Genomic DNA, 23,916 nt, shown 5'->3' with positions numbered 1-23,916 from the left:
TATAGAAATAAAATTTTAACAAAATTTTCCATAGAAATATAATTTTGACAAAATTTTCTATAGAAATAAAATTTTTACAAAATTTTCTATAGAAATAAAATGTTGACAAAATTTTCTATAAAAATAAAATTTTGACAAAAATTTCTATAGAAATAAAATTTTGACAAAATTTTCTATAGAAATAAAATTTTGATAAAAAAATTGCTATAGATATAAAATTTTGATAAAAAAATTGCTATAGATATAAAATTTTGATAATAAATTTCTATAGAAATAACATTTTGATAATAAATTTCTATAGAAATAACATTTTGATAAAAAAATTTGAAATTTAGAAATAAAATTTTGACAACATTAGAACTAAAATTTTGACAAATTTTTTTATAGAAAAAAAATTTTGAGAAAATTTTCTATAGAAATAAATTTTTGAGAAAATTTTATTTCTATAGAAATAAAAATTTGATAAAAATCTTCTATAGAAATAAAATTTTGACAAAATTTTCTGTAGAAATAAAATTTTGACAAAATGTTCTATAGAAATAAAATTTTGACAAAATTTTCTATACAAATAAAATTTTGAGAAAATTTTCTTTAGAAATAAAATTTTGACAAAAATGTTCTATAGAACTAAAATTTTGATAAAAAATTTCTATAGAAATAAAATTTTGACAAAATTTTCTATAGAAATACAATTTTGACATTTTCTGTAGAAATAAAATTTTGACAAAATTTTCTATAGAAATAAAATGTTGACAAAATTTTCTATAGAAATAAAATTTGACAAAATTTTCTATACAAATAAAATTCAAGAGATATTTATACGCCCAAAAATATTGTCGTTAATAGGAGGAATAATAATATGTATAATATTGCAAATACTGAAATAAAATATTTCTTTCGACGAATAATTATTTTTGTTTTTTCATACTAACCAAAAGAATTTTAACAAAAATTTCAAAATATTTTTTTTTTTTTACAATTATACAATTTTAATGCGAGCTAATTGGACATGAAGATTAAGGAATTGGCACTATTAAGCTATTGAAAAGAAAATGCCAAATGCCCATCTTAAAAGCCTGACTATACATGAGTTTCAGTGTCGGCCAATGCGTAGTCTCTAGTAAGATTTGGCTGGGTGAGTAAAAATAGATTTCGATTTGTTGTTACAGTAATGTAGTAATTAATTTTAGCACGAGTGGTAACCGTGGCTGTCATTATTTTCAGAACTACAACACCTTGCTGGTCCACTACTGCACCATAAGTTCAGTTTAATAAGGAGAACTATTTCAGATATAAAGTATAAGTCTTGTAATGAAGTATGAAAAAATCCATACTGTAGTAGTCGATCTCTATCCGAGTTATGAGAATGCATATCCGTTTCATCATGTATTATAACAATAGCAAAATTGTTCATTTATTTTAAATATTGTAAATTTAATTTCTTAAGAGATATACTACCTTAATTGGTATATATGAATATGTGTAAAATGTATGATAACAAATTCAATTTGATCGAAGTATTATATACAAACCATGAAATCTAGAAGCAGCAGCTTTTCGCCCCCTGATGCATGAAAGTTTACAATTGCAATTCCTTTAAAGCAAAATTTAAAATAAATGACAATATACCAGCATCTTCTAAATCTAAAATATCTTGACGCATCTTTGCATTTCGGATTGTAAGTAACTGCAAAAAGAGAAGGAGAATTATAATTAAAACAAGTGAGAAAGAGAGGACTTTATGATAACATACAGAAAGCCCACACCAATGGTGGCACAATTGAGATTTACTTAGATTACTTTTTGGCCACCAAATAAATTTCATATTAAAAAGTATTCTGTATTATTTAAGGAAGGATGTAGGGGAAAAATTGAGACTTTAAGTGAAAGTTCTACAACCGTAGGTTAGGTTAGGTTGTTTTCAAATAAACAATGGGTTTGTATAAACGATTAAAAAGTAGCAGACAATGTTTGCTATTTCTACCTAAAGCAACTGATTTACCTTTTTAGCAGACATTTTGCTGGTTTACCATATTTTTCTGCTGTATTTAGTAGATACAGCAGAAATAATTTCTTTGGGTGTATATTAAAAACAAAATTCTTACACTTACATTTTTTATTTGTTGCCTTTGTTCTTCGCTACGGCAAAACGCCAAGAACACAGCCGACATATGTGGCCTATTTAAGCGATCACAGGTCTCGGCAAATTTCAAAAGATTCAAGGAATGGACAACGGGACAACTCTGAAAAAAAAAACAAAAATTCCAATTAATCTCGAATTTGAATTAAAATCCACTATGAAGGTTAGGTTAGGTTAGGTTAGGTTAGGTTAGGTTAAGTGGCAGCCCGATATATCATTCTCACTTAGACTATTCAGTCCATTGTGATACCACATTGGTGAACTTCTCTCTATGTAGGATTTTATACAAACCTGTAATCTAAATAAAGTTTTATGCAGTATTTCCTCTTGTTCCATAGATCTCGATTGATTGGCATTTTTAAAGGGATGCATTAGAACATAATCCCAGGCAAGTATAAGACCTTCGGTATGCAACAACTGGGCCTTCGATGACAGCAAATCAACTAAAGCATTCAATTCTTTAATCATACCAAGCATAACCATACGCTTTAGTATGCCATTCCATACTTTGGCCAAATATATATCAAAACCTAAACATATATTTGCCAAAATCTGTAATGTATTAGGATTATGGGTATTCCGTTGCCATATTGTCTTGAGTATATCGATTTTATTGCTTTGGGCAAATTTTTCCAAACTGGAATTATAGCCCAATTTTTTTAGCTCATGAACACATTTTATGGTTATATACTGGGATTGATTCAACATATTATCAAAGGACTTGGAGCCGTCATATAATTTACAATAGCATTCATACATTTGCAATTGCTTCGAAGTGTTTATAGATCTAAGTAATGAAAAAAAAAATTAAATAAATGATATAATTTCGAAAGTAAAAAAAAAATAGTTCTGACTTACCCATCCGAGGGAAAGATATGGGCCACTAAAAATTGTACTGCCACTTCTGTGGGCCAACTGTTTATAATATAATTTGCCCTATTTGATATATTCGTCAGTGATTTCTCCAGATTTTTGACTTTTTGCATACCTTACCTTATAACATTCTCTGCTGCAGTTCCCGAATCTTCCGGTGTATTATCGGCCAGATTTTGATCTTCAAAGAGAGTCTCATCCAAGACAGTACCATCGGGTGTATCCACAGCAAATGATAACCATTTTTGCAATAGTTTATACTGTATATTATCCAAATTGATATTATGCAATTCAGCAATCATTTTCGCCACCGTATTTATATCCAATTTACCACCCTTCAGGATATGCTCATGATGATATAATTGATATATAAGCTCTGTAGGATTCTCCACTAAACGCATAATCTTTTCATCCGTTAAACCATGTATATAGAGTAAATGTTGAGTCTTCAAAATGGGATATTTACGTTTGATCTTAACAAATTGTTCATGACATTTGGAATCACTCTTCAAGTGTTCCTCATGCTCTTGGCAATATTTGTAACATTCATATGAGGCTTCAACTTGATCTGCTCCATCGGGAGCATAATTTGAAACAAAATACAATAGTAAAAATGCCTTGGAAGGATTATGAACATGTTGAACTAAACGTAGAACCGACTTCAGGAAGGCATTATTGGTGGGTTGTAAATGCCATGTTTCACCATCGTCCCGACTTTTATATTCTGCTATGGAATTCTTAACAGCTGACATACAGAAATAATCACAATTGTTGGCTATATCTGTTGAGCCCTTAAGTACGGTATGCATTTTTATCAATGGAAACCATGATTCACAATTATCCACATTTAATTCTGAATCCAAAATATCCTTCAGCGGCTGTTCAACAATTGGTTTGAAAGGTAAACGATATCTTGCTATTTTTGGTAATACCCCAATTTCGGTTTGCGATTCAAACCACATATCATTCTCCAATTGACCTGGACGATTGCGACGCCGCGAAACCATTTTATGTTTCAAAAAATGCAATATGCTAGTCCACACCTGCATTTCTTTGGGCACTGCTTCGAAATACAAAAGGATTTCGATGACACACAAATATAGCTCATAGAAATAAATGTGAATCTATTTTAATTGGGTAAAAAGCAAACAAACAAACAAACAACAAAATTTTATTAGTCCCTAATAACAGTCCATGCCGTTGCTCTACACTTACCTCATCAATGAATTGTTTAAGTTTTGATGTTAGTAACTCTGTATTTTTGACTTCATCTATATACGGCTGACATAGGTTTCGTATACTTTCCACTGTAGTTATCATAACCAATTCCTCATCGCCAAAACTATCGGTTTTTATTTCAAATTGCATTTCCTGAGCCTGCAATATGCTTACAACCTAGGAAAAATGGGATGACGTTAAAAAATGTTTTAGTCAAGACACAAACCACCTGGATTTTTTTAAGCAAAGATTTATATGAAAATTTCATGGACTTAACCACGTTTTTGCAATTTTCTCCAACATATAATGTCAATGTTGGCAAATATCTGTTATACACAGAAAAAAATATTAGTCGTCTTCAATAACGAATAATTATTCCCTCCACCTTAGGTTGTGTGTATATGAAATAAAATTTTGACAAAATTTTCTATAGATACCAAATTTTGACAAAATTTTTGTATAGAAATACAATTTTGACAAAATTTTCTACAGAAATAAAATTTTGACAAAATTTTCTATAGATATAAAATTTTGACAAAATTTTCTATAGAAATAAAATTTTGACAAAAAATTTTCAATAGAAATACAATTTTGACAAAATTTTCAATAGATATACAAGTTTGACAAAATTTTCTATAGAAATAAAATTTTGATAACATTATTTTGAAAAATTTTTTACAGAAATAAAAAATTGCCTATAGAAATAAACTTTTAACAAAATTTTCTATAGAATTAAAATTTTTGACAAAATTTTGACATAATTTTCTATAGAAATAAAATTTTGAGAAAATTTTCTATAGAAATAAAATTTTGACAAAATTTTCTATAGAAATAAAATTTTGACAAAAATTTCTATAGAAATAAAATTTTGAGAAAATTTTCTATAGAAATAACATTTTGACAAAATGTTCTACAGAAATAAAATTTTAACAAAATTTTCTATAGAAATAAAATTTTGACAAAACTTTCTATAGAAATAAAATTTTTACAAAATTTTGTATGGAAATAAAATTTTGACAAAATTTTCTATAGAAATAAAATTTTTACAAAATTTTGTATGGAAATAAAATTTTGACAAAATTTTCTATAGAAATAAAATTTTGACAAAATTTTTGTATAGAAATAAAAATTTCTACAGAAATAAAATTTTGACAAAATATTCTATGGATATAAAATTTTGAGAAAATTTTCAATAGAAATAAAATTTTGACAAAATTTTCTATAGAAATACAATTTTGACAAAATTTTTGTATTGAAATAAAATTTTGACAAATTTTTCTATAGAAACAAAATTTTGTATGGAAATAAAATTTAGATAAAATTTTTATATGGAAATAAAATTTTGACAAAATGTTCAACAGAAATAAAATTTTGACAAAATTTTCTATAGAAATAAAATTTTGACAAAATTTTCTATAGAAATAAAATTTTTACAAAATTTTGTATGGAAATAAAATTTTGACAAAATTTTCTATAGAAATAAAATTTTGACAAAATGTTCTATAGATATAAAATTTTAACAAAATTTTCTATAGAAATAAAATTTTGACAAAATTTTTGTATAGAAATAAAATTTTGACAAAATATTCTATGGATATAAAATTTTGAGAAAATTTTCAATAGAAATAAAATTTTGAGAAAATTTTCAATAGAAATAAAATTTTGACAAGATTTTCTATAGAAATACAATTTTGACAAAATTTTCTATAGATATAAAATTTTGACAAAATTTTCTTTAGAAATAAAATTTTGACAAAATTTTCTATAGAAATAAAATTTTGGTAAAATTTTCTATGGAAATAAAATGTTGACAAAATTTTTGTATGGAAATAAAATGTTGACAAAATTTTTGTATGGAAATAAAATTTTGAAAAAATTTTGACAAAATTTTCTATAGAAATAAAATTTTGACAAAATTTTCTATAGAAATAAAATTTTGCAAAATTTTCTATAGAAATAAAATTTTGATAAAATTTTTGTATAGAAACAAAATTTTGACAAAATTATCCATGGAAATAAAATTTTGACAAAATGTTTGTATGGTAGGTTAGGTTAGGTTATCTGGCAGCCCGATGTATCAGGCTCACTTAGACTATTCAGTCCATTGTGATACCACAGTGGTGAACTTCTCTCTTATCACTGAGTGCTGCCCGATTCCATGTTAAGCTCAATGACAAGGGACCTCCTTTTTATAGCCGAGTCCGAACGGCGTTCCACATAGCAGTGAAACCACTTAGAGAAGTTTTGAAACCCTCAGAAATGTCACCAGCATTACTGAGGTGGGATAATTCACCGCTGAAAAACTTTTTGGTGTTCGGTCGAAGCAGGAATCGAACCCACGACCTTGTGTATGCAAGGCGGGCATGCTAACCATTGCACCACGGTGGCTACCTTTTGTATGGTAATAAAATTTTGAAAAAATTTTTGTATGGAAATAAAATTTTGGTAAAATTTTTGTATGGAAATAAAATTTTGGTAAAATTTTTGTATGGAAATAAAATTTTGACAACATTTTCCATAGAAATAAAATTTTCTTCAGAAATAAAATTTTGACAAAATTTTCTATAGAAATAAAATTTTGACAAAATGTTCTATAGAAATAAAATTTTGACAAAATTTTCTATAGAAATAAAATTTTGACAAAATGTTCTATAGAAATAAAATTTTGACAAAATTTTCTATAGAAATAAAATTTTGACAAAATTTTCTATAGAAATAAAATTATAACAACATTTTCTATAGAAATAAAATTATAACAACATTTCCTATAGAAATAAAATTTTAACAAAATTTTCTATAGAAATAAAATTTTGTTAAAATTTTCTATAGAAATAAAATTTTGATAAAAATTTCTATAGAAATAAAATGTTGACAAAATTTTCTATAGAAATAAAATTTTTACAAAATTTTCTATAAAAATAAAATTTTGACAAAATTTTCTATAGAAATAAAATTTTGGCAAAGTTTTCTATAGAAATAAAATTTTGACAAAAGTTTTGTATGGAAACAAAATTTTGACAAAATTTTTGTATGGAAACAAAGTTTTGACAAAATATATTTTTTTGTTTGGTAGTTTTGTGGTAAAATATACTCTAAATTTTTGTAGATTATTTTTGGCTCGAGTGGCAACCGAGCCCCATAAAAATTTAATTGCACTTACCTGTGTTATCAAGAGTTTTTGATAATCCAAATCAAAATCGGAGCTCATTCTTTCCAAAAGGGATACATCCAATTGTTTATTATGGAATTCCTTTAGCAGTTTTTCAATGGGATCAATATCAGCATTAAATTTACCCTTAATCGATGGATCCTTTTTACAAAATTCCATATAATAGAAATGTTTTATGCGTCTAGAAAATAAAAACAAAATACCACAATATATAGTTAGGATCTTTTACATAAATTATCAATATTGGTTTAACATACTTTGTACGAATAATTTCTGCCTTGGTCTCTGTATCTTCGAAATGAAGATTATACATTTCGGTTAGAGTTAATAGATTAACCTTTTGTTGATCCGTTTTCAAATCATTTTGTAATTTCTCTAAAAGTTCAGCCGAATGAGGTTCAGCGGTAAGCATGACATATAAATCTGTATGAAATATTAAAAAGAAAATATATATCATAATATTACACATTTTTTTCTGTTTTGCTATCATTTCATAATAGATTACCCAAGAAATGTACATCCTTTTGTGACAACATATGCCTGAATACTCTGGCCATTTGTAAAGAAACGAGATCGGAATTCAGTAGCTTACAATTATGTCGCTCTTGATAGTTTAACATATATTTTGCCATTGTATACCAAACAATATGCATTTTGCTTTTAATTAAATGTTCCAATGATACAAAGAAATCATCTTTAGCCCCATCGACATCAATTTTAATTTTATCATCATTCGTATCAAATAAAGATTCTTTTAATTTGCCCAATAGACAATTAGTGGGTGGGGTTTTTAGTATTATAAATAATAGTGTGCGGGAAACAAATCTTACAATGTGTATATGTTCACTGTGATTAACCTACGGAAATATAAATTTTATAATATAAAAATCTGGCTTAATAGAAAAAAAAAATAATATAAAAGACATCACTCGTAAGTGATAAAATTTAATTACAAATTTTTTCAATTCAAAAAACTCTCTCAATATATATGAAACAATTAAATTTGGACTTACCTTTACTGCCTGGGTTTGTGTAGGGGGCAAAGGAGCAATCTCATCAAATACCGATACTGAATATCTTTTCTTAGGTTTTGTTTCTTGTTTAATCTCAAACGAATTATTCATGGTTGTTGAAAAGTTCAATGTTATATCTCCAACGGTAATTTCCGAAGCATCTATAGCTTCACAAATTAATTTTGAAATTTCTTTTTCTTTGCCCTCATAGAATTTGGCAATTGCATTTGTACTATAACTATTACTAGCCACTCGTACATAGCTAATTAATTCCATCAATTCAAAGGTTTGCTTTGCTCCACGCACAGAAGCTCTTACAAGCAATTCATAAGCCAAAGGATAGGCCAAAGGATCATTATCATTTAGAAGGGCAGCTAAGGTACTGGAATTTTGTGAACTTTTTGTCAATTGTATTTGCTGAGCCAAGAGAACCAATGCCAAATCAATGAAATCATTTTTATTTTCATCTGTACAGTCGCACAGATCAAGCATACTATATGTCATGGCACAGGAGAGTATTAAACATTTCATACGTTGACATAAACGTTGGACCACAAACATTTTTGACAAATCCAATGCATTGGCCAATTCTCCTATTTCGTTTATGAAATAATGGCAAATGTTATCCGATTCCAAGCTTCGTTTGATAATATTCTCAAGTCCCATGTTAAGGAAATTAAGACGATTGCTATAGGGTGTTAAATCAATAATATTGCCCACTTGTATTTCATATTTGTTATGTAGTGTAAAACGACTTTGTATGGCCTTAAGGCGTTTCTGTGATGCACGACAATTTCGTGGTGTTATGAAACGGAAAAATTCGATTAAATTCTTGTGCTCCTCAATAGATTGTTCCGTCAGTGGTGGTGGTGAGTTCTCCAAAACATCCTAAAAAAAGTTATGGACAAAAAAGGAAATTACTTTAGATAGATATTAACATGGATCCAGTTATTCCAAATTGTGACGTTTGTATGCTAAAAAAAAGTAAAATTGGGAAAATTTTGTTTGTGGTACTTATTCACATAGAAGATTGACTACGAATCATGTAGTTGGCCAAAAAAAAATTTTGGTATCCAAAGTTATGGTCACACTGGGCAAATATTTGAATGAAATAAAAAAAAGAATTTTTCGCCACAATCAAACCACTTTCGAATGGATTTTCATCACGTTTGCCACTCATGCCAAAATTAATCTGCCAAAATTTTAAGAAAATTTTACCACAAATCTACCAAATTGAAAAAAATCTTTCTTTGAAGTTTTCGATATATTTTTCTAGTTATTTCAAATATTCGTTTGTTAAAAATTTATTTCTATAGAAAATGTAGTCAAAGTTTGATTCCTACAGAACATTTTATCAAAGTTTGATATTTATTTCTATAGACAATTTTCTCAAAATTTTATATCTATAGAAAATTTTCTCAAAATTTTATTTTTATAGAAAATTTTGTCAAAATTTTATTTCTAGAGAAAATTTTCTCAAAATTTTATTTCTATAGAAAATTTTGTCAAAATTTTATTTCTATATAAAATTTTGTCAAAATTTTATTTCTGTAGAAAATTTTGTCAAAATTTTATTTCTATAGAAAATTTTGTCAAAATTTTATTTCTATAGAAAATTTTGTCAAAATTTTATTTCTATAGAAAATTTTGTCAAAATTTTATTTCTATAGAAAATTTTGTCAAAATTTTATTTCTATAGAAAATTTTGTCAAAATTTTATTTCTATAGAAAATTTTGTCAAAATTTTATTTCTATAGAAAATTTTGTCAAAATTTTATTTCTATAGAAAATTTTCTCAAAATTTTATTTCTATAGAAAATTTTCTCAAAATTTTATTTCTATAGAAATTTTTGTTAAAATTTTATTTCCATAGAAAATTTTTTCAAAATTTTATTTCTATAGAAAATTTTGTCAAAATTTTATTTCTATAGAAAATTTTCTCAAAAATTTATTTCTGTAGATAATTTTGTCAAAATTTTATTTCTGTAGAAAATTTATTCATAATTTTATTACCACAGAAAATTTTGTCAAAATTTTATTTCTATAGAAAAATTTCTCAAATTTTATTTCTATAGAATAATTTCTCAAAATTTTATTTCTATAGAAATTTTTGTCAAAATTTTATTTCTATAGAAAATTTTATGTCTATATAAATTTTTCTCAAAATTATATTTCTATAGAAAATTTTGTCAAAATTTTATTTCTATAGAAAATTTTGTCAATATTTTATTTCTATAGAAAATTTTTGTCAAAATTTTATTTCCATAGAAATTTTAGTCAATATTTTACTTCCATAGAAAATTTTCTCAAAATTTTATTTCTATAGAAAATTTTCTCAAAATTTTTTTTTATAGAAAATTTTCTCAAAATTTTATTTCTATAGAAAATTTTGTCAAAATTTTATTTCTATAGAAAATTTTGTCAAAATTTTATTTCTATAGAAAATTTTGTCAAAATTTTATTTCTATAGAAAATTTTGTCAACATTTTATTTCTATAGAAAATTTTCTCAAAATTTTATTTCTATAGAAAACTTTGTCAAAATTTTATTTCTATAGAAAATTTTGTCAAAATTTTATTTCTATAGAAAATTTTGTCAAAATTTTATTTCTATAGAAAATTTTGTCAAAATTTTATTTCTATAGAAAATTTTGTCAAAATTTTATTTCTATAGAAAATTTTGTCAAAATTTTATTTCTATAGAAAATTTTGTCAAAATTTTATTTCTATAGAAAATTTTGTCAAAATTTTATTTCTATAGAAAATTTTCTCAAAATTTTATTTCTATAGAAAATTTTCTCAAAATTTTATTTCTATAGAAAATTTTCTCAAAATTTTATTTCTATAGAAAATTTTCTCAAAATTTTATTTCTATAGAAAATTTTCTCAAAATTTTATTTCTATAGAAAATTTTCTCAAAATTTTATTTCTATAGAAAATTTTCTCAAAATTTTATTTCTATAAAAATTTTTCTCAAAATTTTATTTCTACAGAAAATTTTGTCAAAATTTTATTTCTATAGAAAAGTTTGTCAAAATTTTATTTCTATAGAAAATTTTGTCAAAATTTTATTTCTATAGAAAATTTTCTCAAAATTTTATTTCTGTAGATAATTTTGTCAAAATTTTATTTCCACAGAAAATTTGGTCAAAATTTTATTTCTATAGAAAAATTTCTCAAATTTTATTTCTATAGAATAATTCCTCAAAATTTTATTTCTATAGAAATTTTTGTCAAAATTTTATTTCTATAGAAAATTTTATTTCTATATAAATTTTTCTCAAAATTATATTTCTATAGAAAATTTTGTCAAAATTTTATTTCTATAGAAAATTTTGTCAAAATTTTATTTCTATAGAAAATTTTTGTCAAAATTTTATTTCCATAGAAATTTTAGTCAAATTTTTACTTCCATAGAAAATTTTCTCAAAATTTTATTTCTATAGAAAATTTTCTCAAAATTTTTTTTATAGAAAATTTTCTCAAAATTTTATTTCTATAAAAATTTTTCTCAAAATTTTATTTCTATAGAAAATTTTGTCAAAATTTTATTTCTATAGAAAATTTTGTCAAAATTTTATTTCTATAGAAAATTTTCTCAAAATTTTATTTCTATAGAAAATTTTCTCAAAATTTTATTTCTATAGAAAATTTTCTCAAAATTTTATTTCTATAGAAAATTTTCTCAAAATTTTATTTTTATAGAAAATTTTCTCAAAATTTTATTTCTATAGAAAATTTTCTCAAAATTTTATTTCTGTAGATAATTTTGTCAAAATTTTATTTCTATAGAAAATTTATTCAAAATTTTATTTCCACAGAAAATTTTGTCAAAATTTTATTTCTATAGAAAAATTTCTCAAATTTTATTTCTATAGAATAATTTCTCAAAATTTTATTTCTATAGAAATTTTTGTCAAAATTTTATTTCTATAGAAATTTTTTCAAAATTTTATTTCTATAGAAAATTTTCTCAAAATTTTTTTATAGAAAATTTTCTCAAAATTTTATTTCTATAAAAATTTTTCTCAAAATTTTATTTCTGTAGAAAATGTTGTCAAAATTTTATTTCTGGAGAAAATTTTGTCAAAATTTTATTTCTGTACATTTCTTAGAAAATGTTGTGAAAATTTTATTTCTATAGAAAATGTTGTCAAAATTTTATTTCTATAGAAAATTTTCTCAAAATTTTATTTCAGTAGAAGATTTTGTCAAAATTTTGTTTCTATAGAAAATGTAAAAATTTTATTTCTATAGAAAATGTTGTCAAAATTTTATTTCTATAGAAAATGTTGTTATAATTTTATTTCTATAGAAAATTTTGTCAAAATTTTATTTCTATAGAAAATTTTGTCAAAATTTTATTTCTATAGAAAATTTTGTCAAAATTTTATTTCTATAGAAAATGTTGTCAAAATTTTATTTCTATAGAAAGTATTTTTCTATAGACAATTTGTGAAATAGTTTAAGAATATTTTGCAAATTCTACAAAAATATTAAGTATTCTACCAATCTATCAAACAGTAAAAAATCTACCATTTTTGGTAGAATTCTACCAACTATGGCAACCGTGATTTTCATACGATTTATGGTAACATAGCATTCACGTACCTAAAGTGTAGATTTTTTTCTTTTACAATAATTTGTTATAAAACTTTATTGACTATTGACTATTTTACTCCGCTCCACTTACCGTAAATAAATCCAAAACTTCAGTGGCATGTTTAGAATTACCCTCAGCTTTCAATGACTTAAAAAATTGTGAAGCCACATCAGGTTTACCACATCGTACCAATTGATAACAACAATTAAAATTTGCTGCTGTTGCAATTTCTGGTGCTGCTTTTGTTAATATTCGAATATCATCCAACATATCGGGTAAATCCATTTTAACAATACGAAACATGAATAAATGTAAATTCATATCCGAAGAATTATCCATTGGCCAATTATATTTGGCCTTCATTATTTTAATAACTTGAATTTCATATTCGGTATTTATTTTCATAGCTAAAGGATGAGTCGAGTAGCGTAGTTTTATCAATGGATCTACGGTATCAGGCCATGGAACTGGAGAATTCTAGAAAGAAACGGAAGGGAGATTAATATAAAATCTATTTTTGATAATTCATTTGTTTTTGTTAAATATTTATTAAATTAATTTTTTAATAAAAAATTTAAATTTAAATTACGATTTTCATTAAAAAGAAAGATCTGCTTCAATAAACGATTTTTTTATAAAAAAAAATTATTAAATTAATTTTTTAAGTGAACTTTTTGAAATTTCATTAAGATTTTATTTTTTTAAATATGCGCTTTTATTTTTTTTTATTTTCGATAATTCATTTGTTTTAATTTTAACATTTATTAAACTAATTTTTTAATCAAAATTTTTAAATTAAATTAACATTTTCTTTTAAAAATATAGGTCATACTTTTTTGTGTTTTTGATCGTTTTTTGTTTTTTTTTTTTGTAAAAAAATTATTATATTTAAATTTTAAATTCAATTAAAATTTTATTAAAAAAAAAATATTAACCATATTAATTTTTTTGTGTTTGATATATTAATAATTTTCTGCATACCTGTAATACCAATAAGGCCGATTCCAATCTATCATCTTCATTGTGTAGAAGTTCTATACAAGCCACAGATCTTTCTAACCATGTAGAAAAAGAATTTCTACTGGCCACCAATTGACATATATAACGTCTTATGGCAGCTACAGGCGATTGGCCTTTTTCTTGATAGATGGGATATAGGAAATCATTTACCAAACTTTTAAGATTATCCAAATGGACACGTAGCAAAATACATTTGGCTGTTTCATCTATGCTGTCCTGGGAGAGAAAAAGGTTTCTATTTAATACAATATTCTTTGTTGTAATATCTTGTTGGCTTACTTGCAAATAATTATCCAATGTAAATATCAAATTATAACTCTTCTTAAGAACAAACAAATCTTGTAGGGCATTAACCAAATCTCGTAATTTGCTTAAATTACGCTCATGCTGTCTCCGGACATCAGAATGTAAAAATTGTGTCTCCTCAAATATTTCGGTAACTTTTGTGGAAAATTCAAGACCAATTTCAGGCCAATGGTCGGCATATTGTAAAGATCTAGTTTTCTCTATGCTCCAATCAGTTATGAAAGGCATTACATTGGGATGTGTATTACTGACCACCGGTATGAATTGCCTTAACCATTGGAGTATATTAAAGGGTTTAGTATCATTGGGTATTAAACCTAATAGCTGTTTCAATTCTTTTTCATTAGTTTGTGGTACTATAGAGCATGAGTGACGTTTCCATATTAACGAAGCCATACCCACATCACTTTTAAACAATGAACTAATGTATTTCACCAAATTCGAATGATATACAAATTTTTGCCAATCCATATTGATTTCATAGGGATCGAAAATGGCCAAAGTTTTCAAACGATCCAATTGTTCTACGATTTCCAAAATATGTTGTTCATCGATCTAAAGGGTAGTTGAGAAAAACAAAAAACAAAATCAAAATCATTAAGAAATATAAAAACAGTTTAACTACCTCTTCATCCAAATGATTAAGGACTTCTTTCAAATATTTCTCCAATATTATACGTGATGGTATATTAAACATACGATGCTGACGGAAAAATTCTTTATTCTCAATTTTTTGTAATAGAACCATTAGCTTAGTAAAAAGCTCATTTAAAAGCTCAGGGTTATTCTGAAATTTAACGAGATACATATATAGATTTTAAAGTCTATGTTAATTTGTATACTTACGTCTCCAACTGTACTCATTTCCATTAAAATTTTCTTTGCTTTCGCCTCATATATAGGCTGTAAACATAGTTCAAATTGTACACCAAAATCTTCGGCTTCTTCTAGATGGCCCTTAGCTATTAGTTTTTTAAATCTTTCGCTAGGATGAGTTTCCGAAACTAAAACCATTTCTAAAATGGTAGGCAAATCATTTGAATTACACTGTGAACCAGATAGATAATATAAATTTACAGAGCATTTGGGTTGTTGGACAAGCCAAGAATGTTTAACAACATCCAATTCATTTTGGCATTTAAGACCTAGAAATGAAAATTTGTGGTCGTTAGAAAAATTAAAATTGTAAAAACAAAATCTCTTACTTGGATAATCAATAATTTTAATGCATTTTTCATTTTCCTTTGAACTTTTAGTTAGAATTAATAATTCTATGTGTTCATCATTACAATCCATAACTATCAGATCATCTATCAAAATGTCAGGATCAGCAATTCCGGAGGGATGATATAAGATTTTTGTAAAGGGACATAGCTCAAGTAAATGTCCTGAATGAGTTAGTATTACTCTAAAACATAAGAAAAAAATTATTTCTTTTAAATTGTTCGTATAATAGCGCTATTTAGAATACTCACATATAGTTATCAAAATTATAAATAGATTTTACCCCTTGGTATACATCAGGTAGATTTAAACGTACTACCTCTAGAGAGGTTCTCATATAAATTGCATTCTGAGTGCCAGCTATCATAAGAAGATCCAATTCTTGGGATTGTGTGTAATTATTATTTTGATTTATCAATAATGTGGCATTGATTTCATTTAAACCCCTGACAGTGAATAGTCGTTGTAGGCTAACACCAGTGAATTGTTTCTCCAACTCAGCTATATCGCTTTCGACCAATGACTCATTTAGTTTATCCTCCAATGAGGATTCATCGATACCTGTGAGACTAAAGTAACATAAGTTTGAATAAAATTAGTTAAGGAATTCAAATATTATAGATCCGTGATCAAAATGATTTAAAAAATGTTCCCCCAAGAAGACTTAGTCCTCAATATATTTTAGAACCAATTTTATTCCTTATATACCTATATACACTTCCATTGCTGCAAGTAATACAAAATCTATTGTCCACCTGTTGTATTCCTGCAAATGTTTTACCACCTGCCGGATGCGTATCTTCAACTTTTATGCAATGGTTAAAGAGTGGGGTGCCTTTAATGAATATACCATGAATTTCACCATCACTTAAACCACAAACAATCAGATTGCCCGTATGTGATATGGCCATAACATCAATGTGTGAATTAAAGGAGATCACAAAACATTTGGCAACAAGTTCATCTTCCAAAAGGAATATCGTCTTATCGACACCAACAACCATTTTCTTATTTTGAACGGATGCCTGGACTGTTGGAGTTTTAACGATCTATAAGAAATCGGATAAAAATTATCATGTATGTACAAACTTTAATGGGAATTCTATAGGCCTTACTTCATCATCACTGCTAATACGAAAAATTCCTCTGGAGGAAAATGCATTAGAAATAGTCTCATCCTCTAAAGGTGATTGATCAAAATTATTCCACATCGTTATTCTCTTGATGATTTTGTTTTAACCTTGAGGATTTGTAGGTAGTAGTATCACTCAGGAAGTTTTTTTTTTATTATACTTGGACTGGAATGTCTTTCGCAATTGTTGTTAAATTTTAATAAAACAAATCGTTAAATACAAAATGGCTGGCATTTGGCGGCTATAAAAGCTTGATTACTTGTCAAAGTAAAGTGACGTAGCCCCTTACGGTAGCCTATCTAAACTCGTTTTAAAGCGTCACCGTTATTGAGCAAATAGCGGATATAGAATCGATTGGGAAATAACTAATTTTCAACTCTATTTCAAAGTGTTGCGTTAAAATAGGTATTACCATAACTTTTAGGGGATTTTGTAACAAACACGCATATCACGGATTTTATTCTTATCTGTTTCTCTAGTTATTTGCAAATTTAAGCCTTGTACTCACGTTTTCGGACGAAAAAATTTTATAAGTTAATTGAATCAAAAAGGTACCCGTGAAAACAAGGTGGTTTTCAGCTTGAACGGAAATGAAGTTTAAAGGCCGGTATGCGCCTCTTGCGAAAAATGCCGACGTTTAATACTCTCTCTTCTGTACCACGATTACAGTGAATCGTCGTACGTTTAGTGTGTAAATATTATCATATAGGTACCCTGCCAACAGTTTTTGAATTTGACGGCATTACTGAGTATCCCCACCACGTCGAAAACAATCGTAACATATACGACATCAAAAATTGGTCGGAAAGGCGCCGTCACTATTGAGAAGTTGTACCACGCCAAGTTACTAAAAAAAAGTTTCTCATCAGTGCAATTATTAGGTGCCTTTTTAGATCAATTTAGAACGACGCCAATAAGAGCCCCTTCAAACTATCAGAAAAAGTGAATTTAAGATAATAGAATTATTATGGTCAAGTAAAACACGATTGTGTAGATGTTTATTTATTTGATTAACAATTTATAAATTCTTATAAATATGAAATTTTTCCGTCTATCTCATTGCATTTAAATAACTTTTTCATTAATAAAAGAATGGTTTTGGTTTAAACGTAGCAAGTTACATGTTGCAGCGTCTATCAGCTGTTTGTTTATTCTCGATGGAGGCAGGGCGTCTGGAAAAAATCTGAAAAAAATCACTTTATTCCATTTGGAAAGTCGAAAATTGTTCACCAATATACCTTTCACAATTGTAAGCTTAGTAACTATGTTTTAAGCACTTCATTTTCCTTTTTAGTTGAATAAATTATAATAAGCTAGTTGCGCTTGGCGTTTCACAAAATATAAAATGGTACTCCTAACAATAGTGATGGCAAGATACTTTCATGTACATTTTGTTCTTTTTGATACGTTTCCCCCATCACAGTTGGCGATTGTTGTAGTGACATTTACGAGTCTGTGGTAGCGATGAGGATGAAATGGAACTTGAAATACTGGGAGGGGCATTGCTGTTGTCTCTTTCTTTAAATAACTCAACAAATGACAAGATATTACATTTTTTTATGCGACTCCAATATTAAATGTTGATAAATCATATTATATTAACAAACAAAAACATTCAAAAACAAGAAAAGATGAAATTTGTACCGACATGCTTATTGTATTTGTCGTCGCGGACAAAATGTTTCGCCTGCCGCTTATCGCTATGGTTATATTTACACATTTACTCTGAAAGAAAAGAATCCCATCTCTGCTATCATTCTGCTAACATTGCATGGTATATATCAAGAAGAAGACTAACATTGTTTGTAAATAGAGAGAAATTAGATTCTTTCAATTGAAATTTTCGGTAAAGGAAGGCTCGAATTCAACGAAATCCATGCTTTGGTAGCATACAACTTATCAATGAAGCTTAATAAGTAGAAAAATATTTATAGAAATATCGTCTTCAAAAAAAAATTCATCTAACAATGATTGCCATGTGTCGTCTTTGCGCTTCTCTTAAGAAACCAGAACTCTTGCTGGAAATTACGGAACAGAACATTTGTCAAAAATTAGAAAAGTGTTGTCAGTTGCAAGTTGATTTAAATGATGCATTACCGAAATCTGTTTGTCAGGAGTGTCTACAATGCTTGAATACATCGTTTCAATTCTACAGTAAAGTAAAAGAATCCCAAGAAATTCTAGAGGCATTTTATCCCACTACTACTAATGATAGTGATAATGGTTCTTTGCAAACAGTGACGAAAGCCGGAGTGGAATCAAAGAGGGAAGACCCTAATGATCCGCCAGATCAGGTAAATAATTTGAAAATCGAAAATGAGAAAAATATAAACAAAGATGCCACGAATGAAACAAGCGATAGCTCATTTAAGATCACCCGAATTGATGCGCTAATACCACAACAAACAGAGAGTGGAATTTCCAAATCATTAAGTCCTAAAGAGGTCAAGCAATCTATAAAAACTAAAAATGTAAAAAAAGCTCCAGAGCAAAACGTTCATGTTAGGAGAAAGCAAACTGGAAATGAACCCAACATTATTAACAATAACCTACACAAGGCACGTCAGGATTCTTCCTCGAAGAATGATGTTTTCATAATACAAGAGACAGTGGCCAATACCGACAATGAAGATTATATGGAAGAAGTTTACGATATACTTGGAATAACTGATGATGACATAGACGATATACATCCCAAACAATTTGAAGAAATTGAGATAGTCAATGTAGACGAGAATTTGGTTGATGTTGAATGTGAGAATACAGAGGCAATGCAAATTGAGGAGGAAGTAACCGAAGAAGAAATGCATATTGAGGAAGAGGAAGAAAATGAAGAAGTTGAGGAAAGCCATGCGAAAAGGGTTGGTAATTGATGGTACTCAGCTCAGGTTTCGGTTCTAATATTTTCTATTTTTAGGAATTCTCATCACTACCTTGCCATCTTCAAATCACCAATTGGAATTCTTATCCCTATACTTGCTCCGCCTGTGGATCAAAGACTTCATCTATCATTGAATTACATAAACATGCAAAAATCGCACATGGAGTAGATGATATTGAGACATTCCAATATCGTTGCTTTGATTGTCAACGTAGTATCAATAGTTATTCATCGTTTCTAAATCATATACGCATGATACACCATCCAGGTCTTAAACTAAGATGTGATGCTTGTAATATTCAGTGCAATGATTTTGAAAGTTATGAATCACATCGCGTAACCAATTGTCCAAATGCAATGTCCTACCCCGCTTCAATGCCATGTAAATATTGTGGTAAAAGTTTTCAATCCTATAATGGACTACAAACTCATATTCGAATGCAACATACCAAGGATGTGTCAAAAAAAGAAAAATATCAATGTAAAAAATGTGACAAACAGTTTTCTTGGGAAAGCAGCTTAAGGAATCATAAGCAAATACATTCCGGTAAGTTTTGAATACAATGAATACGGAATGTTTACTATTCTCCTATATCATATAGATAATCCCCAGTATCAATGTCCTCAATGCGATAAAGTGTGCTCTACTAAAGCCAATTTAAAAGCCCATATTGATACACATGATACAACGAGGCAATTTATTTGTCACATTTGCCAGAAAAGGTAATTTTTTATCCCCAAAGCAAATTATTTGTATTTTTGTGCTTAATTAATATCCCTACTTGCAGTTTTAAAAGCGATATCATTTTGATAAATCACCAACTTATCCATGCAAAAATAAAACCCTTCAAATGTGATTTTTGTTCGAAAGGTTTTCTTACAAAAGTTCAAAAGAATACACATGAAAGGACGCATACAGGAGAAATGCCTTTACAATGCCCACAATGTGAGAAGAGATTTCGTTTTCGTAGTGCATTAAATGCCCATCTCAAGGTTCATAGTGGAATTCGACAATTTGCTTGCACCCATTGTCCAAAAACCTTTACCGACGCCTCAAATTTTAAGAAACATGTCCGGAGAAAGCATTCCGATTGTTAAGTTTTACACACATCACTTTGGCATTCAACTTTTTTGGTCTAACAACTCATAGACATTAGGTTCGAAATCTATTAAAAGTGGATTTGAAATTCCTCATTTATAAGGCAATGGACAGTTGATATCTAGTTAAAGTGGATTTTCGAAGTGTATAATTAATACATTTCGCATCTCAAAAGAAATAAAACCCAATAAACACAAGCATTGGATAAATGCTTATATTCAATACGCTTTCAAACATTTTTTCAAAGAATTTGATTAGAATTCAATTTGAGAAATTGTTGAGAAAATACCGTTCTCAACAAAAAAAGGCATTACCCTCAACAGTAGAATTCAACACGTTAGCAACAATTTCGCAACATATTAGCAACAACTTTTCAAACTAAATTTCATTTTAATGCTTCAAACCTATTGGAAAATTTGTTGAAAGCAATCAATTTGCAAGGCCATTTGAATTTATGTTGAAGATGGGATTCACTATCAAATTGATATTGCGTTACCTATGAAAAATGCTCATCCTTGTGTTTGTTGGGAATAGTTCAAGATAAAATATTAGGTCTGTTCGCGTACTTTTCCAGTAAAAACTAGTAAGAGTGTATTTAGTACTACGTTCGCACTAGTCACGAAATCTCGCTATTTAAGCCTAGTATTAAGATCACGTTTTCGCACGAAAAATTGTTATACTCCATATAAAAAACGTTAGCGCGGAATAAATGCGAAATTTTCGTTTTGAGCATTTTCAAACACATATTTATACAACCCTGGATTTTTCGTACGAAAAAATAGGCAGGCATATTATTTCGCATAAATAATTTAACATCCCTGGGTTTGAGAGCCTATGTACAAAGATAGATGAAGATAAACGTTTTTCGCAGAAACGAACTTAGTACTAAGCATTAGAACCAAAATCTCTTTACAAAACTCAAGCGTTCAGACTGGCAAAATAACGAGATTTCGTAGATTTGAGGATTTAACAGCTGTTTGTAAATATATCAATACAAACACAAACCCGTGTGTGCACATGCACACACACATTCATCTACAAGGAAAATTGGGGCAGGGTTGTACTAAAACCACGTACTATATACTGCCTTGTACAGTATAGGGGATTTTGATAGATATTTTGTTGAAATCCTCTACGAGCCAGCTGATATTTGCCTATTGCAAATCTACTGAGATCTAGGAGGATTTCGTGTCTAGTGCGAATGTAGTATAACTCTCTTTGCTTAAAATTGCTGAAAAGTACACGAACCGTATCAATTAACTTCCAATCGTAGTTGCCGAACATGTACATTGTACTGGTACTTTATTTGTTATCAATAACCAGCTACGTATGCTCCCTGTCAACATTTTTTGAATTTGGGGGCGCTTCTGAGAATCCCCACTACGTCGAAAACAGTCGTATACGATATCCAAAACTCCTCGGAAAAGCGCCGTCACTATTGAGAAGTTGTACCACGCCAAGTTACTACAAAAAAGTATCGCATGAGTGCAATTATTAGGTGACTTTTTTAATAAATTTAGAACGACGCCAATAAGAGCCCCTTCAAACAATCAGAAAAAGTGAATTGTAAGATAGTTGTAAAAGAATCATTGTGGTAAAGTAAAACCCGATTTTTTAGATGATTATTAATTTTATTAAACATTTATAAATTCTCATAAATATAACATTTATACGACTATCACATCACATTTATTTTCATTTTTTCATTTATTATCGTACGAAGTGATACAAAAGTCAATAAATAGACCTAAAATCCTGCATCACACAAAATTATAATAAAATATAAACTTCAACAATGGTATATATATAAAAAAAAAAAAAACTAGATAAAATCTTTAAGACAATTTTACATACATACATATTTTTATATATTAATAAAAGATTGATGTTGAGTTACAAGTGTCAAGTTACATGTTGTAGCGTCTATCAGCCAGTGCTTTTATTCTCAATGGAGGCAGCGTGTCTGGAAAAATATTTGAAAAACTATCACTTTATTCCATTTGGAAAGTCAAAAATTGTTCACCAATATACCTTTCACAATTTTAAGCGAAATAACTATGTTTTTAGCACTTCATTATCATTTTTATTTAAATAAAATATAAGAAGCTAGTTGTGCTTGGTGTTTCACAAAATATAAAATGGCTATTGTAACAATAGTGATGGCAAAATACTTCCATGTACATTTTGTACTTTTTGATATATTTACCCCATCACAGTTGGCGATAGTTGCAGTGTCACTTACGAGTCTGTGATAGCGATGAGGATGAAATGGAACGTTGAAATGCTGGCAGGGCTATGGTTTCCAAGATTTTACTGGGAGAAAATCTCCCTGCCAACATTTTTTGAATTTGGGGGCGCTTTTGAGAATCCCCACTACGTCGAAAACAGTCGTATACGATATCCAAAACTCCTCGGAAAAGCGCCGTCACTATTGAGAAGTTGTACCACGCCAAGTTACTACAAAAAAGTATCGCATGAGTGCAATTATTAGGTGCCCTTCTGGATACATTTAAAAAGACGCCAATAAGAGCCCCTTCAAACAATCAGAGAAAGTGCATTCATTGTGGTCAAGTAAAACACGATTGTTTAGATGATTATTAATTTTATTATACATTTATAAATTCTCATAAATATAACATTCATAGGACTATCACATCACATTTAACATATTTTTATGCATTAATAAAAGCATTAATTGAGTTTCAAGTTGCAAGTTACATGTTGTACATGTTACAGCCGATGCATTTATTCCCAATGGAGGCAGCCTGCCTGGAAAAATATTTGAAAAACCATCACTTTATTCCATTTGGAAAGTCAAAAATTGTTCACCAATATACCTTTCACAATTTTAAGCGAAATAACTATGTTTTCAGCACTTCATTATCGTTTTTATTTAAATAAATTATAAGAAGCTAGTTGTGCTTGGTGGTTCACAAAATATAAAATGGCTCTTGTAACAATATTGATGGCAAAATACTTTCTTGCGAATAGTGATGGCAAAATACTATCACAGTTGGCGATTGTTGCAGTGTCACATACGAGTCTGTGGTAGCGATGAGGATGAAATGGAACTTTGAAATGCTGGCAGGGTCTCTAGCAAAAACTTACAATTTCTCTATTTCATAACTGTCAAATGTAGTCTCTCTTCGGCTGGCGTTTTGGTGTAAACGAACGACTTCCAGTAAAAATAATTATCAAAAATTATCGGGTCCTCGAACGGAGCTAATGCTATCTGTTG

At 27.9% G+C, this 23,916-nt stretch overlaps 2 protein-coding genes across 2 annotated transcripts; one reads left to right on the top strand and one right to left on the bottom strand.

Annotated features, from left to right (window-relative positions):
• Positions 1-1,377: 1,377 nt before the first annotated feature.
• Positions 1,378-16,905, bottom strand: rod (kinetochore component rough deal). Its single transcript, XM_075289484.1, has 19 exons — positions 16,681-16,905; positions 16,274-16,614; positions 15,817-16,134; positions 15,547-15,749; positions 15,188-15,486; positions 14,967-15,128; positions 14,315-14,896; positions 13,997-14,251; positions 13,106-13,492; positions 8,414-9,301; positions 7,906-8,257; positions 7,658-7,823; positions 7,392-7,581; positions 4,229-4,408; positions 3,134-4,137; positions 2,999-3,076; positions 2,432-2,927; positions 2,112-2,243; positions 1,378-1,687 (listed from the first exon to the last, which is right to left on the bottom strand). Exons 1-19 carry the CDS (start codon positions 16,774-16,776, stop codon positions 1,580-1,582), a joined length of 6,237 nt encoding a protein of 2,078 aa, XP_075145599.1. The 5' UTR covers positions 16,777-16,905; the 3' UTR covers positions 1,378-1,579.
• Positions 16,906-18,489: 1,584 nt separating this feature from the next.
• LOC142220383 (uncharacterized) lies at positions 18,490-20,900 on the top strand. The gene is made up of 4 exons (XM_075289483.1): positions 18,490-19,559; positions 19,616-20,126; positions 20,182-20,302; positions 20,368-20,900. The coding sequence occupies exons 1-4, from the start codon at positions 18,666-18,668 to the stop codon at positions 20,675-20,677; spliced, it is 1,836 nt and encodes a 611-aa protein (XP_075145598.1). The 5' UTR covers positions 18,490-18,665; the 3' UTR covers positions 20,678-20,900.
• Positions 20,901-23,916: the final 3,016 nt, after the last annotated feature.

This window comes from Haematobia irritans, chromosome 1, assembly GCF_050003625.1.
Source record: "Haematobia irritans isolate KBUSLIRL chromosome 1, ASM5000362v1, whole genome shotgun sequence".
Lineage (NCBI taxonomy): Eukaryota > Metazoa > Arthropoda > Insecta > Diptera > Muscidae > Haematobia > Haematobia irritans.
This window is presented reverse-complemented; position numbering and strand designations above follow the sequence as displayed.

What these genes read in the sequence shown, in the direction of transcription:
- rod (XM_075289484.1), bottom strand. Translation starts at nt 16,776, where the DNA reads ATGTGGAATAATTTTGATCAATCACCTTTAGAGGATGAGACTATTTCT. An exon ending in TATAATTTTGATAACTATAT is followed by an intron (nt 15,750 to 15,816) that starts GTGAGTATTCTA and finishes CTTATGTTTTAG; the next exon opens with AGTAATACTAACTCATTCAG. An exon ending in CGGCCTTATTGGTATTACAG is followed by an intron (nt 13,493 to 13,996) that starts GTATGCAGAAAA and finishes GTTTCTTTCTAG; the next exon opens with AATTCTCCAGTTCCATGGCC.
- LOC142220383 (XM_075289483.1), top strand. Translation starts at nt 18,666, where the DNA reads ATGATTGCCATGTGTCGTCTTTGCGCTTCTCTTAAGAAACCAGAACTC. An exon ending in AGGAAAGCCATGCGAAAAGG is followed by an intron (nt 19,560 to 19,615) that starts GTTGGTAATTGA and finishes TTCTATTTTTAG; the next exon opens with GAATTCTCATCACTACCTTG. An exon ending in TGTCACATTTGCCAGAAAAG is followed by an intron (nt 20,303 to 20,367) that starts GTAATTTTTTAT and finishes CCCTACTTGCAG; the next exon opens with TTTTAAAAGCGATATCATTT.